At 54.2% G+C, this 10,283-nt stretch overlaps 1 protein-coding gene across 7 annotated transcripts in view; it reads left to right on the forward strand.

The window, feature by feature from the left end:
* Positions 1-575: 575 nt before the first annotated feature.
* Positions 576-10,283, forward strand: part of DHRS11 (dehydrogenase/reductase 11) — a 24,415-nt gene continuing 14,707 nt past the window's right edge. For 5 of the 7 annotated variants that reach the window (XR_001524618.3, XM_033518934.1, XM_015647026.3 and 2 more), the window contains exon 1: positions 586-742. Coding sequence is in view for 6 of the 7 variants with exons in the window: in XM_033518934.1 (XP_033374825.1) it covers positions 611-742 (132 nt within the window). In the remaining variant the exon portion in view is untranslated. Of the gene's footprint in view, positions 743-10,283 lie in introns of all 7 variants that reach the window. The other 2 variants (XM_033518932.1, XM_015647023.1) reach the window with 1 other exon arrangement.

The following is a 10,283-nucleotide window of genomic DNA, read 5'->3' on the forward strand; positions in this document are numbered from 1 at the left end:
CTGCTCGGCATCAGGTGCCTGTTCTGCTTCCAGGAGCCGGGATAAGGGATGGCCACGGAGCTGGCAGGGGCTCTGCCCTGGCAATCCTGGCGTGAGGGCTGTGCCCAAGGAAGGGCAGCACGCTTTAGGGGGGGGACGGATGTGGAGGGTGCAGCTTGGGCCATTCTGGAGGCATTGTTAAACCCCACACTTCATCAATTCAATACCTGCACTTCTGCCTCTTGTGTTTAATTAACCCATTTCCTCATACATTACTGGGAATTATTTGAACACCCTTGTCCCTGGGGCGGGGGATAACAGCCCCTTCACGGTGCAGCTCATCCTCTGCTCTCTCCACACCCATTTTATCCCTCTCAATCCTCGCTTGGCTGCGGGGGCAGGAAAACCCCAAACCGCGCTCCCATCTGTGGCGCTGGGGCTGAGCCCCGGTACACTCAGGGGATGGAGGGCGTGTCCCCTGGGCGTGTCCCCTGGGCGTGGCGCGTCCCTCGGGGCCAGGGGCGTGTCCCCGGGGCGTGTTCCCGTTCCCGGGGCGTGTTCCCGTTCCCGGGGCGGGCCCGGCGGGCGGTGCTTTGTGCGGCGGCGGCGGCGGCGGGGCCGGGCCGGGGCCATGGAGCGCTGGACCGGCCGCGTCGCGCTGGTCACCGGCGCCTCGGTGGGCATCGGCGCGGCCGTGGCGCGGGCGCTGGTGCAGCACGGCATGAAGGTGGTGGGATGCGCTCGCAGCGTCGATAAGATCGAGGTACCGGCGTTGGCGGCAGCGGGGCGGGGGCCGCCTCCCCACGAGGCCGCGGCGGAGCGGGGCCGCTCCCGGCTCGGCGCCGGGGATGCCGCGGCCAGCCCGGTCCCCGGGGCGGGTGGAAGGTGCCCGAGCGAGGAGCAGGTTCAGTTCTGGGGTTTTGTTGTTTTTGCTGGCTTTTTTTCTTGTTTTATTTATTTAATTTTTAATATTTTTTTTGAGCCACTTCTTATCGAGGTTAAAAATAGCATCTTCCCGGGAGCGGGGCCTCTCCAGCCCCTCGGGGATGCGGCTGCTCGGGAGGCAGGGCGATTTTAGGAGTTCCTGTTAAAGCAGGGTTCGCTCCTGCAAGGAGCATCTCTACAGCCCCGTCAAAAACCTCATGGCGCTTGCTTGAGAATAAAGATGCTTAAAAGAAATGTTTTCTCGGGATCCTTTCCCTGCCTTGGCCAGCGAAGCCTCGCAGTGGCCAAAGCTCATTTGCGGTTTGGGAAGTTTCCTCCGAGGGAGGTAAAATAAGTTTTAGTCGTGTTCAATTTTGCCATCCTGGGTGTTTGGAGCTACAGGAGAGCTGTACAATCCGCAGGGCTGTGTTTCCCTGGCCGAGGTGATAAGGGCTCTGTACAGCTGACTGTCCTGAGAATAAATGGTCCAAAATTCATGGAAACCAAGGCTTGGCATTGGTGGCGTTGCTCGGTGGGGTTGAGTAGAGAAATGCTTGGGAAAAGCCAAACTTTTCCCGTTTTTCATTGCGTATCGCGGAGGCGCCGCTTGCAGAGAGAGAACACCGGCGTGACTTAGCGAGCTGTCCTTTGGGGCTTGCTGCTAATTTTGGATTTCCCAGCGTTTTGACGCTGCGGTTTGCAGGGAAAGCTGAGCTCTCCCGAGGTTTTCCCACGGGCAGCTGCCGGTGTTGGATGTGCTGGAGCCTCGGGGTGCCTGGCAAAGGATGCTGCAAAGGATGTTGTTACTTCCCATTCCCCCTCCAGAAAGTTATTTCCAATATTGCTGTTTCCAGTCGTGCCCTTATCTTGGATTTTGTTTTGGAATCTTTTCATTTGGGAAAGAAATCAATGCAACTTGTGTTTTCCCTTCGTGAGTTCACGTGAGTTTCCTTCCTCTCTGAACCTTTCCTGGCCAAAATACAGCGTGGATTTCAAAACGAGCAGCGCTCTGAGGCTGTGGATTTTTGTTTGAACCACGAGCAATCTCTGCTGGGTTGGGTTTGTCCGGGGTGCAGATGTGCCCGGTGCTGCTCCCCGGTGTCCCGAGGTGTCCCAGACACGAGTTCCCACTGATGTTTGTCCCCGTTCCCTCCCTCCTCCCCGGGAGCCGAGCGCGGCTGCAGCGCTGGCATTTGTTTCGGTGGGGTGTCTGGACTGTGTTTTGCTCCGCTGCTATTCTGGGTTTATTTATTGTCAAGCATGTTTCCTTAACGAGGGAGAGAGTCCCGGCAGCGCTGGGGAAGGTGGTGGAGTGTGGGGGGATCCAGGGTCACTGTGGGAACAGCTCCATCACCTCCTGCCTGCCAGGGATGCTGGGGGAGCTTTGGACCCAATCCTGCCCAGCAGAGCTTTGCTCCTCCAGCAGATTCACCTCCAGGCTTTCCCTTAAAAAAAAAATACAATAAAACAGGAAGAGATCCAGACTTGGAACTGTTGAGCTGGGGATTTGATTGGGGGGGATTTGAGGGCTGGAGCACAGTGATGGAGGGAGGAGAGAAAGAGGCTTTGGTGATGCCAGAGCATCACAGCCATGGTTAACAGGATCATGGAATCCCAGGTGCTTTGGGTTGGAAGGAACCTTGTAAACCATCCCATTCCAACTCCCATGGGCAGGGACACCTTCCACTATCCCAGGGTGCTCCAAGGCAGCTTGAAATGGAAAAAGGACAAGCAGGAGGGTGAAAAACCTGGAATGCAGAGCTCGCTTGGTAACACAAAAACACATTCCGTTAAAGTTCATGGAAGTCAGCAGTTTTTAAGGTGAAATGGCTGGAACCCCTGTGTGAGGTGGTTTTGTAACCTCCAGCTGACTGAAAGAGCAGGTTGTCTGGTGGGGATTTAGCTCGGGCAATAAATGCTATGTCAAGATTTCTTAATCTCTTGGAAAATCAGATAAGGGCTTGAGGCAAGATAACGAAGGATTTGCAAAGTTGCGTGTTTGGCATTAAACCCATGTCACAACTCCAGTGGCCTTTATTTGGCTTTTGAAATAAAAATGTTAATGGCTCACAAAAAAAAACCCCAAAACCTGCAGAAGGATCTTTTTCCTTTTCCTTTCAGTGGCTCCATTGGCCACATTTCCCTCTCTGCTCCCAAGCAGCCCCACTCCTGCTGCTTCTGCTACTGGAGACTCTTCATCTGGGTCATCAAACAGGAGCTTTAACAGCCAGACATCGAGGAATAAAATATAATTAAACTGGCTGTATTTTTCTTTTGCATGCCAGGAGGTAATTCAGGTTGAAGGCTCGTTTTAAATGCAGAGCCTGGAGGTACTAACAGCTGTCAAGGACTTTTTGGCGTGTGCTCAGCGAGTGTTTGCTGCTCTCCAGACACCGCCACGCGTTCCAAGTCGGGAGCTTTAATGAAAGCCAAGCGTTTTTAGCAGCTTGGAGGACCAGGCTTTGGAGGGGAAAATGCTCCCTGGGAAATATCACCCTCACAGGGACCCCCTTGCTGCTCCTGGGGTCCCCAGGGTGCAGAGAATCACTGAGTTTCAGCCACAGCCACTCCGGTGCTCTTCAACTTCTCTGCTCCTTGAATTTTCCAGGAATTTCTACTTCGTGTCTGACTTCTTGCAGCACAAAAAAGGGGAGAATTTGCACAGGCATGGGATGAAATGTTCCCCTCCTCTCCCAGCTGGCAAACCCCTCTCTGGTCTTTTATTCAGTGAGATATGTGAGGTTTATTTTGCAGGGTTCTTCACCAGGGTGGGGAAGAATTGGGAGGGTTTTTCTGGCTCAGAGGGACTCTGTAGCTTTTCTCTTGCAGCAGGAAGGCAGGAGACAGGGAGCTGTTTCCAAGGGGTTTGCAGTGATGCTGGTACTAGGCTTTTTTTAATAATTAACATTGATTTATTTTATATTTATAGAGAATAGCAGAAGTGCTGGCAGGTGCTCTCCCTCCATCCGTGGTGTCAGAGCGTGGCTGGGGCTGGGACATGCTCCAGGTGGGACAATCCACTCGCTCCAGGTCACTGGAAATCTTCCAGCAGCTCATTCATTCCTTGGATACCTTGCTCTGGTGTGACCAGGGACACCATGAATGCTGTCTTCCAAAAGAAATCCATTTTTTTCCCATCTCTGTTGGTGTGCTGAGAGCAGAGCCATGCAGGAAGCAATAAATGTGGCTTAAGATACAAGGTTTAACCAATTAATTCCAATGCATTTGTGACAGGTATTGATCAAAGGTAACATTTATAACCAGGCCCTGCTTTGTCAAGGTTAGATCTTGCTCAGGAAACAGCCTTTGATACACCGAGGAGTTGATTGCAGGTTGGAGCAGCCCGGTCTGTGAGGAGAGTGTGGGAGGAGGAAGAAGGAGCTGAGTCTTCCTCGTGGGATTTGAGCATCCCTTTTTCGGTTCTCTGGTCACTTCCACGAACCCTGAGGTGCAAGGGAGGCTCTGTAGCCCGTGGGTGCTGCAGGAAGGGTAATTAACAGCTAATTGAGTGTGGTGGTTAATTACCTGATGGTTCAGAGGTCACCTGGTTCCATGTTGTCTGTCCCTGGTGGGTCTGTCCCTGTGCCCAGCAGCCAGGATGGGTTTTGGGCTGTTCCCAGTGCCCAGGCAGGAGGAGCAGCTCGGGCAGGGCAGTCCCAAGGCACAATCCCTGTGCTGTGAATGACCTTCAGCATCTCCTTGGCCTCTGGAAGGGTTTGTTTTGTGTCTGGCCAAGGCTCTGCCTCGGGGATGGTGGGCTCTCAAGGCCTCTGCAGTGCTTTTATTGCCACTTGTCCCTGACCAGATCCTTCCCTGACAAACAGCAGAGATCCCATAATTGCTGTCCAGAGTGGGGGGAACAAATCCTTCTCTGTCCTCGTGGTTTCCCTCAGCCTTGAAACTCGGGGGGTTTAAGCCAGGTTGGATTCCTCCTCTTCCTCCCCCAAAATGTGCTTTAAGGATGTCACTTTGCAGCAACCTCCCCTTCTCTGCTGCTCTCCTGCTCCCTTGGGCTTTGCAATAGAGCAGCAATACCATGCTCAGAGCCCTAAAAATAAATAATAGCTGAGCCTTTCCTGGGGTTTTAGAGCTGGGACGGGGGGGTGTGTGCTGCAAGGAAGGTCAGGCGGCTGTCCTGTGCCTCAGTTTCTCTGGCTGCTGTCCTGGGAAGGTGGGAGGGCTCCGCAGGAGCACAGAGGGGACTTTCTGGCCAGTTTTGGCTTTAAGGAGAGTGCCCAGGGCAGGGAGGTGTGAAAAGAGCTGTCACAGTGCTGTGAAGTAAATACAGTGGTGCTTTTGCTGGGCTTTATGAGCAGTTTAAGCCCTGCAGAAAGCAGGGGCTGTGCTCAGGCTGAGTTCTTCCCTCTCTCCTGCTCAGTGTCCTGGTGGGCAATGCCAATGGGGATTTCCTGGCTGGCAGCAATTCCCCAGGTGGGTTTGTGCCACCCTGGCTCTGCCGAATGCCAGATTTCTGTCCCTGCCAGGCCCGTGGGGCTCAGCCTGGGCCGTGCCCAGCTGAGCTGGGATTAGGCTGGTGTGGCTGCAGATTTTGGGTCACCTGGAGCTGTGTGAGCTGAGCAGGGCTGCTGCTGCTCCTGCTCCTGCTCCATCTCCTGCTCCTGCTCCTGCTCCATCTCCTGCTCCTGTCCCTGTCCCTGTCCCTGCTCCCGTCCCTGCTCCCGCTCCCCCAGCCCGGCCTGGGGCGTGCTGCGGCCTCCTCCGCTGCTTCACGGCTCATAAACCCGGGCTGGGATAAAAGCCAGCCCCTGGCGGCTGAGTTTGGGAGCTGGGGAGCGCTGGGGGCAGGCCCAGGCATTAATCTGCCCCTGCAGAAGAGGATTCCTGGGGATTAGGGGCTGGAGTGGCCGCGGGGCTCTGCCAGCCCTGCAGGAAGGCCGCAGTGAGGGCGCTGCCAGGAGAAGAGGCCACACCGAGCTGTGACATCGGGGACAGCCCTGGTGCTCTCCTGGTGCTCTCCTGGTGCTCTCCTGGTGCTCCCCTGGTGCTCTCCTGGTGCTCTCCTGGTGCTCTCCTGGTGCTTGTGGAGCGGCCTGGGACCCCCAGCTCGGAGCTCTCGGTGCGTTCTCATCCCATCTGCTGAGGCCTGGTCAGGGTGCTGGGCTGGGAAGGGCTTGTGGCAGGGCTGGGAGCAGCCCTGGCTGTCTCCCCACTCACCCAGGACAGTCTCAGTTTTCTGTTTTACTCAGGGTGGTGCTGCTTGCCATGGACCGCTGATCACCCCTCACCTTTTCAGGGCATCTCAGACCTTCACTGCTGCACGATTAGGTGGGGTTTGCTTTAAGTAAAATAAGTTTTTCAGGTGGAGATGACACAGGAGGCAGGATCTGGGGGTGTCAGGCAGAAGCTGGGGCTCAGCTCTGCCCCCCAAGCTGTGTGAGAGCTGCTGGGGCTCCATGGCAGCAGCTCCAGCCCAAAACACAACCCTGGGGCTGCTGCAGGAGGGGAGGAAAGCGCCTCCATGCAGGGGAACCTGCCCTGGGCAGGCTGAGCTCAAGGACAGGCAGGCTGGGTTTAGGACAGGCTGGGTTTGGGACAGGCACAGCTCAGAGGAAGGCAGAGACATCGCTCTAATGAGCTGTCACAGCAGTGACAGCAGTGTCTCCTCCTCCCCCACGCCAGCCTGCAGCAAGAAGTGAAAAACTAAAAGTGCCTTGACATGAGGAGGGACTGAGTGAGGTAGCAGGGACCTCTGCAGGTTTGGCTCATGGGTGATGATGGAAATTGGAAATTAAATGAGGAATACCTATCCTGGGATGTTTAATTGCTGGGAAAGCGCAGGGAGCAGGGAAGGATTGGAAAAGAGCAGCGTGGCTCTGGAGCAGCCTGGGAGGACAGCTCCCAGCTCTGGGGAGATGTGATGATGGCTCAGCCAGACCCAGCTGAGCAGGAGCCTGGCTCCAGTGCCTGGGAAGAAATGTGGAGGAACATTTATCCCTGGATTGTATGGGCTAGAAGGTACCCACAGCTCTGGGTGTGATTCTCTCCATCTGGCAGGGGGGACACAGCTCTGAATCTCTCTCATGGTCACAGAAGGCTGTGGAAATAAATAAATGAACCTCACCCTAGTGCTCTATTCACTGTACATCTCTATTACGCTGTTGTACTGTTATTAAATCTTAATTAAAAGCAGCTTCAGACTTGCCAATCAGTGGAATGAAAGGGTCTGTAATCCTCCAGTTTTCTTTCACAGCTGTGATGCTGTTTGTTAGAATTTTTCTCCTTCATTTGCTTTAGGTAGCAAAAGTAATTGGGGTGACTCTGGTGCTTTTCCAGTTGGTTTCTTGGTGCAGTTCTGTGTTCAAGCATGAGTTCAGTCAGTAGGACACAAGTACCTGTGATGAATGGCAGGTTAGATTAAAAATTACCTAATGGCTTCTTCTAGCTTTAATCTCTCTGAACTAAATGTGTCTGAAGTTAATGGGATGGTTTGCCAAATAAAGCCCTACTTGACTGTTTCCTTTTTCTCCCTCCTCTTTAGAGTCCCTTAACATTTTTATATCAATTAGTTCTGTAAAACCATTTTACCAGGACTGAATGTGAATGCAGGGCACTCACAGTGTATGCACAAAGAGCATTTAACCCTTTCTGGGGAGAACTGGTGGTTTCTGAACACAGCAACCCCATCCCATAAATGTGAGGCATCCTTTCAGGCTGGGAGCACCTGGCTGCCCGTTTCCAAGCATCCAGAGATGATGGTGTGGTACAGAGATGCTGGAAGTGTCCCAGGCCAGGCTGGACAGGGCTTGGAGCAACCTGGGATAGTGGAAGGTGTCCCTGCCCATGGCAGGGGGGTGGAACTGAATGATCTTTAAGGTCCCTTCCAACCCAAACAATTCTTATTTCAGATTTCCATCGCCAGGGCTTGCACTGGCCTTGTCTGTATTGCTGTTGCATTACCTGGTCACTCTCAAACTGTTTGTGAAAGATGGAAAACCAGTTTTTTTCTCATTTTTTCTTTCTTCCTTGTGCATGTGGTGTGCTCAAAGTGGGATGAGCATCACTTGAGTGACTTAATGGATGCTCTCAAAAAAACTCTGCCAGCTCTGTAGCTCGGAGAGTTGCTTTTCAAAAGTCTCTTGCAAACTTGCCCGCAGTTGATGTTTCTTTGAAGAGTCTGTGATGACTCTTTATCTGTAGATGGTTGAAGCACGTTCAGCCCTGCCTGGATGTCAGCGGTGCTCAGCACCTGGTTTTCAAAGAGAATTTGTTAGCACAAGTGCAGCCTGAGAGATGAAAGGATCTGTGCTGAGCCTCGTCGGAGGCAGCGAGACACCAGACAGGGAAAGAAAGGTTTTGGGAGAGGTTTGATTTCCCTGGCCAGTTGTGTCAGAGTAGCTTTTCTCCCAGGGAGAAAATCCCTTCTCCTGGAGTAGCTGGAGGCTGACTGGGAGCAGAGGATGGGCAGCTCCAGCCCCGGTGGCTGCCTGGACCACGGTGGGGCATCTGATACAACCTCCCTGCTCCAGCAGGGCCATCCCAGAGCAAATCACATCCCTTGTTTCCTCTGCTCCTTCATCTGTGTCCCCACTGAGGGCTGGACTGAGCAGGGAAAGGTTTCTCCAAGTGCTGGAAGCGGCAGCTGGAGATGGCAGCGGAGCTGTGAAACCTCCTGTGTCCCTCTGGGCTGTCAGTGAGCTCGTGTGTCCTTTCCTGTCCATGGTGATGGGCCCCTCTTCCCTCCAGCCAGCTCTCCTGGCACGGCTCCTGCTCTGGGAGACTCCTCCCAACCCCTTGTGCTTGTGTTTCTCATTTTTGAACATCTTTGGCGTTGTCTGGTTCGCACTCTCACACCAATTCGTGCTCCTTTTGCTCCTTTCCTCTCCTTTGCAGGAACGAGGTCCCATCTCTGGAGCAGTTCAGAACCTTCCAGCAGCCCTTGCTGTGAATTTTCTAAATGCTGCTCTTGCAGATTTCCCCCCTTTTGACTGTTTTTTTAGCGTGTGCTCCAGTGGTGAAAGGGAATACATTTTTCCACTCCTATCAGCACATCATCAGCAAGGTTTCCTGCATGGCAAAGTGCAGGCAGCCCCAGGAGGGCACAGGGAGGCAGGATTCAGTGCCAGGGGCACCTTTGTTCAGGCAGGGATGTTGTCAGCTCAGGGCTCTCCAGGGATCCTGACGCTGCCGGGATGGATCGATCTGAACCTGTCCCCTTCTCTCCCGGTGCTGGAGAGCAATAATCATCATTCTTGTGTTCCTGCCGTGCCTTCCCTGAGCTGGGAACCGGGCAGGAGAGCCAGGAGAGCAGCTCCTGAGCCACAGCTGCACCCTGGGCTGATTCTGGCTTGTGGTTTGTGAAGGCTGCTGGGCTTTGGGAAAGGTAAAGCAGCAAAGCTGCAGCTCCCTGCTCAGGGCTTGGCTCAGCCACTGGAAACACTGGGAATCATTCACCAGGCAGAGCCACTCGCCCCAGAACGCTTCCAGTGAACGTGTTTGGGGTGCAGGGAGGGGTCTGTCCCTCTGCAGGGCAGGAGCTCAGAGCTGCCTTCATGTGCAGCCACTTCCAGCAGATTCCTGCGCTGGGCCTCGCTCCTTTTATGAAAAGCTGGGAATTGCAGTCCTTGGAATGCAGGGAGGAGTGGGAAGGCTGCCCATGGCAGGAGCAGGGCTTTATTGCACCCTCTGAAATGTCACTGTCGGTGACGCCGCTGCGGGCGACGGCGTCCGAGTGATTTGGTGGAGGTTTGGAGGCAGAGTCCATCTCCCCGAGGAACCAGACATCATGTGGCTCCTGCCTGGCGCTGGGAGCTGGCCCTGTCACTGCTGGGACACATCAGGGAGGAGATGCTGCCTCTCATTAGTGTCAGGGGTGAAGGGCATCCTCGGGAGATGCGGTGGCGGCTGCTCCCGGCCTTTCCTTGGCTTTGTGTCACCCAGCCTGACAAAAGGTTGGGATATTTGGAGTAATTCTTGGTCGTGGCTAGTGAGGAATTGTCAGGCACATCCTTTGCCAGTGTGGCAGACTCACAGCCTGGTGCCAGGGCAGGATTTATTTGTATTTTGCCAGCACTGCTCACCTTGAGCGGGATTGCCCAGGGTGATGGACGAGCACTGAGCGTGTCCTCAAGTTCAATAACTTAAAGGCTGAAGCTCTTAGCTTCTCCTGGATATTGATACCTCCTTTTTCTTGATTAGCATCACAGTGATTCCTCCCCAGTGCCTGCTTTTCAGCCTGGGTGTGTTAGCCCTGGGGTGTGTTTCTCAGGATGTGGCTGGATAAGCTGTTCCACAGGGCTGCTGCCTGTTTCCATCCTTCCTCCTGCCGGTTTCCATCCTTCCTCCTGCCTGTTTTTCCCCTTCCTCCTGCCTGTTTTTCCCCTTCCTGCTGCCGGTTTCCATCCTTCCTGCTGGCTGTTTTT

The sequence above is a fragment of the Parus major genome, chromosome 19, assembly GCF_001522545.3.
Source record: "Parus major isolate Abel chromosome 19, Parus_major1.1, whole genome shotgun sequence".
NCBI lineage: Eukaryota > Metazoa > Chordata > Aves > Passeriformes > Paridae > Parus > Parus major.